The following is a 17,557-nucleotide window of genomic DNA, read 5'->3' as shown; positions in this document are numbered from 1 at the left end:
CAAGAGACGGGGCTCTTTATTCTCAATGAGAAAGCCTCAGATGGCCACTTTGGGGAAGGATTAAACTCGCTGAGTATCCAGACGGTCTTCACTGCAGTGCTCTACAAGAGGACTCCAACTCCCCCTCAAAAAAAAAAAAAAAAAAAAAGAAAGAAAAAAGCAGCTCAGTAGCAAGGAGTGGTAATGAAAACAAAAACGCTGGCCCACTTGAAGAGGATTCTCTTCCTTCCAGTCCTCTCCAACAACATCAGGAACACATCCAAACACACACAATTTTAGAAGTCTTTATTTAGGTTTAGGTCATGACCCCATGAGAGAACAATAGTAAATCACTGTTGATTATGTTATTTACTTCACATGGCTTTAGCATTTCATTTATTTAACTGCACTACAATAAGAAGATGAAAGAGGAAGGTTCTTATGGGAATCATTTTAACAGGAGCCGGTGTCTCCTGTCCTGCCTTAATGTGCCTGTGGTATGATGATTTCATCATTACTGGAACAGAGCTTTTCTCCTCCCTGCCCACCCCTGCCCGAACATACAACCTTGCTGTTAAATCCTGAACTAACTCCCTGACAGTGACTTCTTCCCTCCATGTACACAGCATCTCCCAACGTAAGTGAGAATTGCTGCTTTTAGCTGAGGGTGTGCTTCATTGAAACACGGCATCTGATGTTTCAAATTAATGAGGTAAAGGTGATGAACAGAGGTGGGGGAAAGAAGACAGGGAGAAGTCTGGGAGCAGACTCAGATGTCTGCCTTCTCCAGAAGAAGATCCCAGACCCTGCTACCCAGACTCACTGACAGTTGTAATCAGTTAGATTTGCAACGGTTAGTCATGTCAGATAGTCAAAACTGCAAACTGTTACAAGACAGGAAAAGGTGGGCGTGAAACAGTGACTCAATAAAACCTTCGTGGCAATCTCGGGCCAGAGCGTGCACTTGGCCTGCTCCTGTACCAGACCTTGAAACAGCTCGTTTTGTTTTGCTTTGTTTTTTTGGTCAGAGACTGTTTTTTCCCTTTACTGAAAGCTTGAGGGTATTAAATCAAAACGCAAATCTTAAACAATATGTAGCAATGCGGAGTTTAATGCAATCTTCTCAAAGCTTAATGTGGAACAGGTTCCACACGAGGCTTAATGTAGAACAGGTCTTTGGCTGTCAAATCTAGTGAATGGGTTTTCTTTTCAACCCCGACCATGTAAGTTCCTAAAATGTGTTTAAGACACACATCATTTGTTACTCAGTATATATAGTTTTAAGTCTCTTTGGCTATACTTTTCCATGGCCAGTATCAAAAAAAAAAAAAAAAAAGAAAAAAGAAAGAAAGAAAAAAGAAAAGAGAAGAGAAAAGAAAAAAGACAAGACACAAGTGGGGGAAGGGGAGCAGACAGGGAAAGATGAATACTGATTAGAAAACTACTAACTGTCAGCCACTTCACACATATCTCATCTAGTCCTCTCCAGTTAGCTTCATCACCTGCAGTTCACAAATGAGGAAACTGAAGCCCAGAGAGGCTTAGTAAGTCAACCACACAACTAATAAGAGGGAAAAAAATCAGGGTCTGAACCCAGGTCTTCCAGGCCTAAAGAGAGTGCTCTTCTTTTAAACTCTGTCAGAGAAAATTTTTAAAAATTAACAGATCATTTATTTCCACACGGGTCCCCATCAGCTCTGTAAGACCAAGAAACAGTAGATATAAATCCGCTAACATAGTATCTCGCCAGGAGGAGGAAAGCATCTATTTTTAAAGTGTCACTGATAGATCATATTTCATCCATTATAGACTGAAAGTTACATGGGCTTAAAGAAATGCAATTGTCTGGTTAGGAACCAGAGGATTTATTATAAACATTAGGGCTAACTGGAAGAAAAAAGGGAGCTGGCAATCTGAACTAGTTACAAAAAACTCCAAGTGTACAGAGTGGGAGATCAGAAAGCTGAAGAGGAAGCCACCGGATCCAGATTGAGACCTCAAAACAATGTAGAGACCTCGGGGAGTGAATGGGCTGAACCCCTAGACTGAAAGGTAAGTGAGATTAAACCATGCAAGCAAGACGCCATTCTGGGTCAGATCAGTGGTCTGTGAGCCAGGACTGCATTTCTCCAAGGGTGGTTAGCAAGGCAGCTATCATCCTTGGCACAGATCTTTAACAAAGCAAGGATGTATATGTCTCACTTGTCCTTAAATAAGTCTAAACGACCTGCTAGTGTTATTCAGACTCATGAATTTATCGAAACCAGTTCTGAGAATATTTCTATTTGAGGCTTTCACATCTTCGTTCAGATATTAAAAGTCATCAATGCTTCTCCCAAATTCAAACACCTTGTGTAAGAACAAAAGCCAATATAAATTTTACCCTATAAATATAAAGCACCTAAATGTTCAAAGCAGAACCAGTAAAAATTCCTTTTTAAAAGAGGTGGGTTTGGGGGAGAGGAAACCAGTCCTTGAAGTATGACTGCAATCTTCTAAAATCAAATTCTGAAGATCAAGATGTACTTTGACAACTAAAATAAAAATTAAGGAGATTCCCTCTACCTCTTACTGCCCCTTCAGGAGGAACATGAACATAGTGTTCAAGAAACTTCCAGAAACTACTACTCAACTGAGTAATTGGTTTTTCACCTCATAAATAACAATGCATCTCCTAAGTCAAATGTTTATTTGCGAACTCGTGATTTACTTAAATTTTGTTTAAAATTTAAAAAAAAAAACTTTTTCTAAATTCCATTGTTTACTACTTTTCAGAAGTGATAAAAATGCTGACTCCTACTGAGGGAGCTAGCTAGCTAGCACTAATGACAACTAATTATATCATCCTTGGCTTCAGCTAGGAACTAGTTCCAAAATATGTCCTGGAGTCATATATTCTCTGAAATAAATACAGGCACTGTCACTTGAAAGACAATTCTAACCTAACTCGAGAGGATATCAGGGACAGTCGATAGGATAAGACTACAAGCAAGGATTGTATCTTGGACTGTTAACAGTACCAAGCTCTGTACACTGTAGGTGCTTCAAACTGCTTGTAGACCACAGGCAGCATGTTTGATGTAGAAGTGTGGACACACAGCAAGAAAACTTAATGACCAAATATTTCTGCTGAAATAGCAAACAAATACTTCTGTTTAAAATGCAAAGGAGGAAAAAAAAGGGGGGGGGGACAACAACAAAAGGTAAGCCACTCTTAACTTGATGCAAGTTTCATAGATGCTCTACTTTTAATTCAAAGCACTTTCCCATAATGACAAAGTAGTGAAATAACTCCTTTATACATCTAAAACTGTTTTTTCAATTTCTGAGAATTTATCTCTCTACCACTGAAAAGAAAAAGTGTTAACATTTGAAAAATTTGGTATTCTTTATTTTTTCATGCTCCTCAGAATAGAAAATTGTAAATAGCTGGGGGGAAAAATATAATGGTAGCGATGTGATCCAGACTTCATCATTCAAGAGAAATGTAGAAGTGTAAAAATCAGAGAGGAAGCTGGAAGGAGTTTTGTTTTGTTTTGTTTTGTTTTTAGAAAGTAGGTCAGGTACACGGGCAGGTTAAAGGGTTTCCTGCCACTGAAAAACTGAACTTTTTTCTTTTTTTTCCCCCAAAGAATGGTATCTCTTATCAGTGTTCTCTCTCCTTTCGTCCTCTTCATTTCAGCTTGATATTACTGCTTCCTTTCATATAACATTAATGTCATGATATAAAAATCTATTATTAGCGATAAATCAATTTTTCTTTCTCTCTCCACTCACTCCCCCCGCCCCCAATCTAAGTCTCGAAGACAAGTCTGGACCAATTTCTCCATCCTGCCTCTGGCAGCAGACTGTAGCATTTCAGATCCTCCACCAAGTCCCGGCTGCTTCAAAGGAAAAATCCTACTTTCTTCAGTTAAGATCATAAGAAATATAGGGGGAGGGGGTCAGCTATGTTTGGACATAATTACACTTCATCAAAAGAAGCTTTCTTCATCTTCCATGCGTGAAAAGTCTGCAAGCAGTTAAGTCTGTCTTTTTTTTTTTTTTTAAATATAAAAATTGCTATTTGGGAAACCAGCCAAAACTCAGAAAGCCAATATAGTAAAACAGTGCACACCCTTTGTTTCTCTTTGAAGTTTCTTAAATAAATATGTTGAGGGTTTACAAAGTACACTATCACTTTGCCATAGTTTCTACTCAAATTGATCAGAGAAAAGTTATGCAGCATCTATATAATACAAAAGCAAGGTAAATGGAAACACTAGCTTGACTCTGTAAGGTAGTGTCCAGTCTTCTAAATACTGAAATTCATTACTCCAATTAAAAACAAAGTTAATGTCACATAAGAAGAAAGATACAGTTCAGAGCATGCAGGTAAATCATCCTGTTCAAATGTTTCTTGATTCCTACTAGAAAAGGGAAACTTTAATTGTACCGTGGACCTGCACCAATAACAGGAAAAAAAAAAAAAAGGGAAAAAAAGAATGCACACACTTCATACCTAATCAGTCAACGGTGAGATAGGATGTGTCTTTTTTCCTCTTAATGAAAGTAAACTAAATCTGATGCAGAGATAACCCCTTTAGTTTTGAGTCTACCAGAGGCTCTGAGCCTCATTTTATTTCAAACAACCTTTCAGTGACAGTATCTCATTAGCATGCATCATTTTTTTTAAGTTAAAAAGTACAGCTTCTTGGCCCTGTTCCTAGAAAGTAAACTAAAACTACTCATCGGAAACAGCCTTGCTTGAATTTCCCTTATCAAGTTTTTACAATGGTAATAATATGACATCTGATCCAAACTAAAGAGCAATTATTGGACATAGTTTAAAAATTGATGCTTCTCATTTCCTAATTCGAACCTGGGTAGAAGTCATTCCATAGGTCACTCTAATTTATTTCACCTCCATCCTAAAGTGGTCTATTTTCTCTCTTCTTTTTGAGACACTTAAAATGGAAATAGTAGATTCAATAAATGCATAAATGAGCATCATACTTCTTGTGAAGGACCATTAAAAGTCTCTCCACAGGAAAGTAAATAAAAGCCAAAATATTGGTTTCCTTAGAGATTTAAAAAAAAAAAAATTAATCCCCTTTATGAAACAGCTATGAAAACCCTAAAAGAAATTATTTTCTATTTTATGTTCTCTTTAATGACTCCCAATATTTGAAGATAGATGCAGGAGGGGGAGACCCCCAAATAATGTGGAAATTATTTAGAATCTTAATCACTCATCTGTCTAGACCACTCTCTATAGTCACTGTAACATAGGGAACACATCATTCCCCAATTCAAATAAGAAGGCTTCTGTAAAAAACTATGACTTTTTAAAATAGATTCTTATTACAAGAGTAAGTTAAATCATACTGAGGTAATGTATGTGCTAAGTGAAGAACGTTACACTGGCTGTCCTTGCAGCAACTTAGAGCAAAATTGATATTATCAGGAAATTGATCCAATGCTTTCCTTTTTCTTTCCTCGTTGCCACTCAGTTTACTCAGTTATTTGGCTCCTCATAATTCAGAACCTGAACCTCCAACTGTTCTCTCCACCTTATGTGCTCATGCCCAGTGAAATTAGGGACTAGTTCTTCTGAAAACACTGTTTGAATTTTCAGTATCATAAAACAAATGAAAAAGGCCTGAGCACTCAGAAAAACACTCAACTTCATCTGGACATATTTAAATAAAAGCTTAAGCAATTCTGTTCAGCGCAAGAAGGTGCTGATTTGTATATAGACTAGCCTACATTTCAACAGGAGATCCTGATGTGTTTATTCCACTATCAATATTAAAAACCAGAGACCTACCTCTTCCACTCCGGCCCACAAATCTCAGATCGTTGAACCTTGCTACTTGGTTTTTCATAACAGCAGAAGCATTTCGGAGCTCAGCAGAATAATTTTCATCGTTACCCGCCATGACAGTAACCACAGTCCCATCTGGTACCTCTCCGAGGGCTACCACCTACATAAAACAGGAAACACAGCACCAATAATGGCACATCAGAAAAGCTTAGACACTGAGAACATATTCCCATTGCAAATGATGTGTCTTATCAGGATTTAGTGCTCTAGCCCAGTCATGGCAGATAGGAAGGAAGCATCTGCATATGGGTCAGGATGCCACTTCAAACAGACCCATGTTTCAGGGTCCACCCATTTCAAAGGCAGGCAAGAGTTCCTTCATTTGTTGTTGGACTCCTTGCAGAATACATGTACATTTTTATTAAATCCCCATGTTAGGGTGTCCATAGGAATTATGCCACAGAAAGAAGGCTGATGCCCCATCTGCAGATTGCATCGTACATATGAAGGCACCGCCTCTCTGCAGCCTGGAGAGCCCCTGAGGTGTGGTCTCATCCAGATCACAGGCTGAAAAAACAAAGTCTGGTCAGCTCTATGGGAGAAGACATTGAGGTGAAATCTTAGAGTTCCTGATGATATGGAAGCTTCAGTAGGCTGTGGCATCCAACACTACATTTCATCTCCTTACTTTGGGCTACGTATTTGGCTATTAATCACACTGCAAATAATTTCTGAAGGCCCACCCTACTGTGGAATATAGACAAAGTTCTCGAGAAACTTAAAGTCTAGGTGCAGAATCAAGGATAAGAACGGGCTGAAAATGGTCACTGACCAATGAGTGGTAGAGATTAAAAAAAATATATGCCCTTGGACAAACTTGATTCTGTCTTGTCCCATCCGCCATTTTGCAACAACACCACTGCCTCCTGAATCTTCAACGGCTAACCGGCAGCCGATTAACTCAGTCAAGTAAGGATCCTGAGAATCTCTGAGGTCCACAAACATTTTCACTGCTCCAAGGCTAGGGGTCACACTTTTAACCCAGGTCAGCTGACCTGCAAATTGGTACCTCTGTTTCACAGGAAGGCTGGTGAGGGAATGTTGGTGTAGAGGCCACACAGTCACATGGACACATTATTCTTGATCCATTCTTGATCATATCATTTTTCTCAACTAACTTCCAGGATCCTCTTTTCAGATTATTTCCATCTCTTCCTCATTCCACTTCCAGATGCCCTTGTGGTGACTAAGCAGTGGTTCCAGCGAGAGTAGCCCACTGCTCTCTGATAACGACACCCACGTGCTCTTGCCTGTCTGGCCAATAGCCCACTGATCTTTCTTCCTCTGTGCCTAGGGCTGCTCTCCCCTCTGTCGAGATTTCCACAAGCCAGACCTAAGCATCTGATTCCAGACTCCCAATACAATTTGTACATACTCTCATTAAAGCAAGTTTTTATAGTGTGATAAAACCGACACTGTAACTATGCTTGAGGGCTGAGTTTTCCCCACTCATGACCCCCACCCCAGCCCTCCTCTACCACATACACTCCGTTCCATGCAAGCAAACCACCAACCACACGAAAAAAACTTGTCAAAAAAAAAAATTTTTTTTTTCTTTGCCCTGGCTTTTCTCTTAGGCTGTTTCTCAATGTCATGCCTGCCTTAGCACTTTGTTGTTCAGCTCAAAATCCTATACCCTTCCTTATAGAACTCACTTCTTCAGCACCCCACTGTACTCAAATGATCCTCATTTCCATGTACATATATTAGTGATCCATCTACTGCTTTTGACACACTAGTCCAAAGTTATGAGACTTACTCCCAGGAGACTAGGTTATATTAGATTAACCTTCACTGACTTTGCTCACCACCATACGCCCATCGCCCAAATAGTACTTAGCACATAGTAAGTGTTGATAAATAATTTTGAAATAAATAGATAGAAGTGCTCCATAAAGAGCAACGCCTTCCACGGCCAATAGTCTGCAAGGGTACCAGCTAAAAGTCCAAGGAAGAGAACCTGTTAAAGGCTGAGTCAGCATCCCTCCGTAAGCAACATGTTCTTGCACCAAACTAGGTTTCTGACAACTTTTTCTGTCCCAGAGAAGAGGGAATTGCCGACTACCCTACTGGTGACTCTATTCGACCTGAGAAGTCTCCCAGGTCAAGGGCAAATCCCAGAACATGATTTCCTCCCTGCATACTTTATCTAGTGCTTCAAGGGGCTCCTGAATAGAGGTAATGTCCTACTCCTACTGGAGACAATACGCTTTTCAATTTTTCAAATTCACAAAGCTAAAAACGGGAGCATCTGAAAACACTGAAATGATTCAAAACGTTTGGCCAGTTTGCATCTGAAAGTCTGACCTCTTTTATATTCAGTATATTGTGTTTTAGCACCTGCCATGAGGCTTTTGATGTCAAAGTAAAGATGGAACCAGTAAGCATATTAATGAAGGCAGAGAAGTTTGTACTGCTCAGAAGAAAATGAATACACCAAAAATTAAGAGGCCCTTCTTTTTTCCCACCTCTTTTTTACATCTGCTATGATGTCACGCAAATAACTCCATCTCCAGGAACCACAGTTTTCCAATATAAATTGGAAATATTTTTTTTAAGTCTGTATAATGTAGAAGATACTGTAGAAGTAGAGTGTAATTACAATGATGTATTTTTTGTAAGATGAGGAAGCTAACTCTGGTTCCAAGTCCACTGTGAGCTAAACATGGGCTTTAACTTATAAGCATCCTGAAAGGGTTCAATTGAACATGTAATTCTTTACTTCATGTCTTGAGATGTTTTCTGGTGTTGCTGAGAGATAAAGGATGACTACTGATGGGTTTCACTTCTGTCTGGCTAAATTTAAAAAACAATGAAAAAATCTGTCCCAATATAAAGATTTTCAAGAGCTCTGGGACATTATTATTTTACTGCATATTTTTAACATAATGGATTTTTTTTTAGTTAGAAGAAAAGGAAAATTGATTCAATATGGGAAAATATGAAAGAAAAGATCCCTAACAGTGAAATACACAAATCCACTTTTCTTTGCTTAAGCAACAGAATAATGACCATGTTAAATATTGGTATGCTTTACGTATTACACTTAATAACAAAACAAATAGGTAATCACAAATTGTGTGAGTCTTCTAGGAGGCTTAGAACTTGGCCTAAAAACGAAATGCTCACAGAATGTGGTGACAACTTTTCCTGTTAAGGCTGAACTCTATTTTAATGGCTAAATATATTGGTTTTTTTCTACTATTCACTCTACCAAATCAAATGCCTAATGTTTTTCTGAGGAAAAGAAAAGAGAGAGGGAGTACTGTATTTGATTTTATATCAATCAAAAGTATAATTATATGTCAGAGGGTTTTAAAGAAAATAGATCTCTGAAGCTAAAAAGCTTCCCTTGGAGATTCTCAACTGTGTTTATCTAAAAGAAAACCAAAAGAATCAAGAAATTTTTACACATTTCATCTGTACCAAACCCAAGCAATGTAAAACATTCTAAGGGGTAGAGAGCACTCAAAATCGTTCTTTTAACTAGTTAGGGACAAGCACACATTAAAAGCTGTTTCCATACTACCCAACACAAAAGTTCCGTTCTGCAAAGAACAGTTTGTGATGAAACCTTAACAATCACATTTCTAGGTGTTTTTAAAATATACAGTTTACCAATTCAAGAAACTTAAGGGAGAAGAGGGAAGTAATTTTGTGTCCTAACATTTCAGAACAGAGAAAGAAGTTCCTTTATTTAGCACACCTCACTAAAACTAGCATTTAAATCACATGATACAGAGCTTGTACAGAATAAGGTAAAAGGATACTTAACCCTAGAAACTACTGAAATTTTGTATGAGACTCCTTATGACTAAATCTGTGAATTACTCTAAAAGAGCAGCAATACGGAATTAGCTCAGACCCTTAAAATTGTTTTTGTGGTCTTATTGTATGGAAATTAAAATTGCCTTTGACATTTCCGTGGACAAAAGTCCAATTTTAACCAGTCAATTACTCTTGCAGACCAATATCATTTGGCACATTGTACTTGCAAAAAAATTGAAATATAATTCTTTCTCAAGATAAAATCTGATCAAATCTTTATTTGGAATAAAAAGATGTAAGGGAGCAATTGTAAAAAGGGAAAATTGTATTCCTATGGTAGTTATCTAGAGATAACATCAAATAAACTATTAAAAAGTTTCACAAATGCTACAGTTAATTTTTAGCATTTATCCTCGAATTTAGGAAAACCCAACTGAACTGTAGAGAAAAAAATAAATGCAATATAAATTGCATTTTAAATTTTTATTTAAAAATATATGTCAAAGAATAAGTTGATGGAAATTATTTCAGTGTAAGCCAGGAATTTATGTGCCATATATCAAGCTGGCTTAGATCATCTAACAATGGATGTTCTGAAATTTTGAAAAGAGACAAACAGCAATGCCAAATGGGAGAATATAATGAAAGATATCTTAACCATATCTTTTTCCAAATAGAAGTTTTCTTAAAATTTTTTAAATATTTATTTTCCACCTAAAATTGTGTTTCAATTACCTTTTAAATATTCAGTTCTAAAATTTTTAACTTTAATTTTTATTGCACTTACAGGCATAACACAAAAATGCATCTGTCCTCACACAACCTGAAATCTACTGTGATTTACATAATTTTGCATAACAATTCACAGTAGATTCAATAAGGTTTTTATTAGGTTCAACAATCTGTTTTTCTTTGTTGGGGTATAATTACATTCAAAAAGACAAAAACATAAAACCTGATCATTACATATGTTAGGAAAACACAACTCACTAATGTCAAATATTTATTAGTTGCATACTTGTTTTGGAAGAGGAAAATGGCCAGTGATGTCGAAAAAATTATTTTCAAATAGAAATTGCTCCATCATTTTGAAACCCTACTCATGAGAAATACTGAAAGGTATCATCAAACATACAGAATTAACTATGAGTAATAGATCGTATGTCTAAAAATGTGTTTTCTTTCTTTAACATTGCCAGAAAAACATATGATACTGGCAAATATACAGTCCAGTGTTCTCTAACTTAAAACAGCACAATAGCCTTGCACCACTTTTAGTTTTAAAATATACATCTGGACTTAAAATTTCTGCATAGTGTTTCAGCTCGAAGCTATTTAAAGCAACTGAGTTATAAGCCCTGAACACCAGGCTTCATGGTGTAAATGCTGACAGACCCCTGATTCTAAGGGTGCTACTGGATGCCAGGCTGACATGTGCTCTCCCTATTTCTACCAGACCATTAACTAATGAACTGAATTTGCAAACTGCTTTTTGCTTTCTTTGTCACAAGAGTTATCTAAGACAGAAAGGGCATGGGGATCCTCTAATAGTATCCCTTAACTATTTTAAGCTTTCAGTAAGAAACACCTGAAAGAAATGTTAAAAATATTTATTTCCATTTCCTTGACACGTGGAAGGACGGAACACTACAAACCTGCAGAACTTTGTTAAAAATATAATACCAATGAACAACTTGGCATGTTTTTAAAACATACTGGTTGTTTTTGTGTTTTTACATGCCGAGTATAAACAAATTATAAGTATTTCTTGTATAATCCCAAAATAAGATCAGATGAACAACACTAATACGTTGCTTATGTCTTAAATATAATACACTGTCAATATCGTGAAGCATTATTTTAAATTAACATATCAAAACACCACATATTAAACTCACTTCTGTTGCTCTTCAATGCTGAGTTTAGGGTCACAGACATAAAATATGGGTTCAATAAATACTGTATTGATTTGAATCCCAGATTTCTCAATAATTAAGTTCTGCGTGTTTGTGTTTTTAAATATATTTACCCACATATCATCTACCAACAACACTGTAACTTACTTTGTACATGGCTCTAAATATGATAGCCAAATTGTGGTTACCACTTCTAAAACTAAGACTTCTTCATATTATTTCTCCACTGCATATGTATTTGATTATGTTACAAGGGTGTAGAAAATCTACTGATCTCAGGCTTTTATCTCAAAAGAAAGGTAAAGAGAGATTGTTTTTACTAACATTCAGATGAAAACAATAAAAAATGTTGTCAAAATCTAGATGTTCCACATCTCTACACATCTTTTTTAGCAAAGACAAAACTTATATACTGAGGGGATCTCAGCTATCACCATCTGTCTGAATTTTCTTAAATACAGATATGGGGGTGGGAGGACACAGCAAATCAAGTCTTAAATTAACTCAATTTCTTTTTTAATTAATATGACTTACAATAATCTAATATGGCCATGTATAATCTATGGTTTTGTTCACTGGTTAAAAGTAAAACTGCTCTGTAATTAACAATAAGGATGATTAATAGCAAAGAAAACAATTTATTTTCAAAATAATTTTGAAAGGGTGGTAATGAGAAAAGCTAAAGATAACCAAAATATCTGAGAACAGCTCAAACACACTGCATTCGATCTTTGCACCAAAAAGTTCATTTCTATCCAAAGTACCAAGGCTCAAAATCAATTCAGCACCATAAATGAGGAGAATAGTTCAAGACAGTTATACCTTAAACAAGTCTAGGAGAGGAAACAGAATGTTGAATACCAAACATCTAAATGATATCTTTTAAAACGTAGGCACCTACCATTTTATTTTCATATATCCTGACTTGGAATGCCTGACATGGCATTTTATAGACAAAATACCTACGTATTTGTATTTGCTGTTTTCATCCAGGCTTTTTTGTTTGTTTGTTTGTTTGTGTTTTGAGGGTAGGGAGGGGTACAAATTTCTACTTTTCGATTAAGGCGAATTAGAACATTCTGGGCCCAGGGACGATGAACGTCGTAAAAGACAGCTCTTGTGTGGAAATTCGAATTTCTAGAATTCACATACATTCTAAGCTTTTCGTATTTCAAGGAGGAAAACGTTAACCTACAAAATGGGTGGTTTATAAAAGGAGAAATGGGACGGTTAAAACACACACGCACGCACACACACACACACACACACACACACACACTTCTTGAACCAACTGCAAAATGAAACCTGCCCCAGAATGCAACATCCCCTTTCCTGAACAATTCATTCTGATTTCTGTTCTGATACAAGACCCAGCTAGATAACCAGCTCTAATTGACCTGGACTCCTCTTTCTTTCCACCCCACCCACACACGGAATCTGAATTGGCGCGTTGGGGGGAGGGGGTGTGAGCCACAACTGGGAACTGCCAGTGGCCTGTAGGAGCTTGGCCCCGGGGTCCACAGTGGAGGAACTGGCAGGATTCCTCCCTCCTCCTCCTACCTCGCCAGGCCTCGCTTAGCCTGCTCTCCACAGATCACAGAACCCAGAGGACCCAGGCCCACCTTCACCAGTTCAGAGGCCAGACAGGGCCGGAAGCGTCTTCCCGGGAATGCTCTTCTCCCTGTCTGGCTCACCGCCCCCTCCATCCCTGGCGTCTAGTCCCGCGAGTGTGGACTGCCGGGGAACCTGTTTCCCCATCAGCCCAGTGCGTGCCGGGCCCTGGGGGCTTCCCCTCTACCCCTGGCAGGGGCCGCCCCGGGAAACCTAGACCGCGCTGTGGAGACGCATCCGGCTACTGCGAGAGGCTCAAGACCCTGCACCCGCAACCTGCCGGGCGGCTGCCTGCGGCTCCCGCGGCCGACACCCGCCCTCCAACTAACGGGCCCGGCGGGCGAGCGGGGGCGGCCGCGGTGCACGGAGCGCGCTCTCGGGCCTCAGGGGTCGCTCTTCCGCGCGCAGGCCACCGGCCGGAGCCTCCCACGACCTTTCAGAACCAGGAGGGCCCTTAGGGACTCAAGTCCTTCACAAGTACCAATAAGAGAAATCCTCAAACTTTCACCTCCTTTTTCAAGGCGGGCGAGCCAAAGGCATTTATTTCACAGGTTTCCCCTATCCCTCCCAGGTGGGGTGAGGCGGGGAGCTGGGTCCCGGCTCCAAGAGACGGCCCGAGCCCCCGCCCCCTCCACCAGCCACCTCCGGGTACTCAAGGGTCCAGCGTCCGGGGCTCCGGGGCTCCCCCGCCTCCGGGAGCGCGGCGACCCTGGCGGCCCCGCCTTCCTCCCGGTAACGGCAACAGGCGCGGGTCTGCGAGCTGAGCGGACGCCCCCGTGCTGTCTCCCCCTCACTCGCTCCCAGAGTCCCTAGGTCTGCCCGAGACCCTCTTGGACGCGGGTCATGCGGCCCACGCTCCGCAGCCGGCACCCCGCGCCCCGCCCCGGACGCTAACGCCCGGCGCCGGCACCCCACGAACACTGGCCCCCGAGCCCGAGCCCGGGAGGGGCCGGGGCCGCCGAGACTCAGGCGGGTTAGAGAAGGGGGCGCCAAGCCGGGCAGAGGGGGCTCCGACTGGAGCGGAGAGGGTAGGAGCGCGCGAGACCCCGGGGAAGGGTGGCGCCGGCAGCCCGCGCTGCTGGGCGGGTGGGTATGCCCAGCCCGGAGAACGTGGGAGTCCCGGGGGAGAAGGCCGGGGCTCCTCACCCCGGGGAATGGGGCAGGGTGGAATTAGCCGGGGTGGCGGCGCCCAGAGTGGGCACCGAGGGGCTTCTAGGGGGAGGGGAGACCGCTCAGAGGAGTGGGTTAGAATGCTGGTGCGGAGGCTTGAGAGGTAATGAAAGGATAAAGGGGTCAGGGACTGAGGCGGTTGGCTGCAGGCACAGGTGGGAGAGGGGATCTTCGAGGGGTTACCGCGTCCCGAGCCCGCCGAGGGATCCGGAGGAAGGGGGCTCGGGTTAGAGCCACCAAGGTAGGAGGCCTCAGAGGTTGTCGGGGCCCCGGCCCCGGCGGGCATGGAGACGCAGGCGGGCAGATCCAGCGGCGCCCGGCCGGGGGCGGGGGGCGGCCACAGCTTCTTACCTTGAAGGCCACGGGCAGGGTCTTGTTGCAGCGCCAGTGCGAGGGCAGCACAGAGCACAGGAAGTTGGGGCTGTCGGTGCGGACCAGCTCGGCAGGGTGGTCAGCGATGATCTCCACCATGGTGCGGTTGTCGTGGGGCGGCCGCAACCGGGGCACCGCGGCCGCCGCTGCCGCCGCCGCCGCCGCCGCCGCCGCCGCCGCCTCCTGCTGCTGTTGCTGCTGCTGCTGCTGCTGCTGCTGTTGCTGTTGCTGCTGCTGTTGCGCAGCCACCACCGGGCTCACGTCGCTCATCTTGCCGGGCTGCAGGCTGCTGGAGGGAGGGCTGAAGCGCCGGCTGGTGCTCGGATCTACGGGAATACGCATCACAACAGCCACAAGTTAGCGAAGTGGCCGGGGGAGGGGGAGGAGGGTGGAAATGAGGGGCGAGGAGGAGGAAATTGGGGGGGTGGAGGCGAGACGGGGGGAAAGGGGATGGAGGTGATGGGGCTGAGGAGGTGAGAAATCAAGTTCGGTGAAGCCGACTGCCGGGAGGAGTCTGACGGGGGCCGGCGGTGACGATGCGGAGCAGTCGGGTTGGCGGGTTGGGAGACCCGGGAGGCACAGATCTTGCCGGAGCCTTTGGAACGCTGGCGGCGGCAGTGGAGAACCGGCGCGAGGATGTGTATGTCCTGGGGAGGCAGGGGGCTTCAGTTCGCAGCTTGGAGTGGGGTCCCTTGGGGCACCGCGTCCTGGGTGCGCTGGCGCCCCCTCCCAGGTCGAGTCCCGCGATGGCTCCGAGTGGGTTCAGCAGTGCAGCCCCGCGGCCAGCATAGCCGCGCGCTGCCCGCCACCGCCGCGCCGCGCGCGCAGCTTCCCAGCTGCAGGCGTCCGCGCCGCCGCCCGCCCTCCCGCGCTGCTACCGCCGCCGCCGCCGCCTCCGCGGCGGCCTCCGCTCCCCCGGCTCCTGCCGGACGCTCAGATTCCTCCCGCGGCGGCTGCCAGCCCGGCTCCCCGGCTCCGCTCCTTCCTTTCCTTTCTCCTCTTCTGGCCTTCTCACGGCCAACTCCTTGCATCCAGTCCCTCCTGCTTTTTGCAAAGCTTCCCTGACCCTCGCGCGTCGAGGTGCCAGGAGGTAAGTCGCGGGCAGCAGATCTCGGGGCAACGGATCTCGAGCCTGCGAATCGCAGCCGCTGCCGCCGCCCGCCGGCCAAGAGCAGGAGCCCCCGGACGCAGCGCGCAGCTTCCGAAGCCAGAGAGGCGGCCCGGGTCGAGGGGAATCTCGCCTGATCACGGCCTCTCGCTTCTCCCCCAACCCAGGACTAGGAACCCCCTCTTGGTCGCATGAGGTTGGAGCTGAGACGCCAGAGAGCCGCGGGCTGAACTGACTGTCGTTATTTTTCGTTGTAACTTCAGGAGAGGAGGAAGGAAAATTCTTGAGCGTCTGTGCTGACTTCTCGGCACTCTTCCCCCTTCCCCCACCCCACCCCCCACCTCTGCAGGAGCGGCTCCCAGGGAAAAAATGATTTTGCAGGGTTTGGGTGCTTTTTTGTCTTAAGTGACACCAAAAAAATGGGGTGAAGGGGACACTTGCTAAATAGTTTTTAGAACCTCAAGTGGGTGGCTGGACACTTTTTCTATACTCAAACTTGTCGTTCCTAGAGAACAAGGATGAGCTGCTGCTTTTTTTTTTTTTTTTTAAGGACTGGTAAACTGTCAGTTGGATGATTAAAATAAGTTGCAAAAACCTTGCTGAGGAAAAACCCCAGCCGTTTTCCATGACTTTAAATCTTTTATTAAGTGTATTCTGCGTCTAAAACTAAGTCTAATATCTTAACTTTCTTCCCCACCACTCCTAGGGGAAAAAAATAAAAATACAAAATAAAATATCCATAATGCTTCATTGGCTATTTATTTATGTATTTATTTCCCAATGTGGGTTAAGAAAGCAACTTTGGATCCCCCAAAAAGTTGTGGTCGAGAGGATGAAGGAGCGCGGGAAAAAAGCGGCAGTTTTACCTAAAATGTGGTTTTTGGAGGCTGGGATTTCTAATGATTAGGTTTTTGTGGTTTATATAGACACGACTCTGGCTAAGGCGATCATTACGCTGATGAGAGTCAGAAGCACGTGGGTGTCTCCGACCAGCCTCAAACTCCGAACCTTCAAAACAAATAAAACAATGTGCGGCGCCCGCAGAAGCCGGGAAATCCGCTTGAGGCTTTGCACCCCCAAAAAGGGGACACAGGGCCCTTTTCCCTCCTTGTTGTGTACTGCTACGTTCCTTGCTTACCGCCAAACTCCTTTAAACCTCTCAAAGCTTGAAACCGTGTTTGCAAAAACAGAGTTGCCAAAGCTTCAAAGATTCATAATAGGGTAGCTGACACCATAATAAGTGATTTTAGAAAATAAATGAAAAAATTATAACGCTTCGCCCTCGGAGTATTAAGGAATAAAGATAGTTGAGTCATCACTCATTCCCCCGCCCCCTATCTTATTTAAAGCAATTCACGTGCCCATTAATTGGCGTTTTTACTGCTCACTCAGCGCAAATGTCTCTGTCACCCTGGTAGCGACCTACCACGACCCTCCCTGCGGGTTTTTAAAGCCTTGTTTCCACTCGCTGAGTTGGCGCACGGGGTCTGCGCCTTTGAAGGGGCCTGGAAGGGCTTCGAGGGCTTGGGGGCGCGGAAGAGGGGACCCAGTGCCAGTTACGGACTCTGGAGCCCATTTCCAGCGCACGGTGAACGTGGAGGGCTTGTAGTAATGTGACTGTGACAAGAGCATTGCCTCTTAAAGAGAGGCGCGGGCGGCACAGGGCCCTCCAACTGCTGGAGCGGACAGGAGGGGCCAAGGTGCTTAAGTGTGCGCCCTCGTGGGGGTCACAACGGGCACGAGGGACCTTGCTCTGTCCTTCCTCTC

General features: G+C 43.5%; 1 protein-coding gene across 8 annotated transcripts in view; it reads right to left on the bottom strand.

Moving 5' to 3' along the window:
• Positions 1–17,557, bottom strand: part of RUNX2 (RUNX family transcription factor 2) — a 319,385-nt gene that overhangs the window by 214,835 nt on the left and 86,993 nt on the right. For 7 of the 8 annotated variants that reach the window (XM_046005131.1, XM_046005127.1, XM_046005128.1 and 4 more), the window contains exons 3-4: positions 14,662–15,008; positions 5,789–5,945 (exon numbers count right to left, since the gene is read on the bottom strand). In XM_046005131.1, the coding sequence (XP_045861087.1) occupies positions 5,789–5,945; positions 14,662–15,008 (504 nt within the window). Of the gene's footprint in view, positions 1–5,788; positions 5,946–14,661; positions 15,025–17,557 lie in introns of those variants that run through there. The other variant, XM_046005132.1, reaches the window with a different exon arrangement.

This window comes from Meles meles, chromosome 5 (assembly GCF_922984935.1).
Source record: "Meles meles chromosome 5, mMelMel3.1 paternal haplotype, whole genome shotgun sequence".
Taxonomy (NCBI): Eukaryota; Metazoa; Chordata; class Mammalia; order Carnivora; family Mustelidae; genus Meles; species Meles meles.
This window is presented reverse-complemented; position numbering and strand designations above follow the sequence as displayed.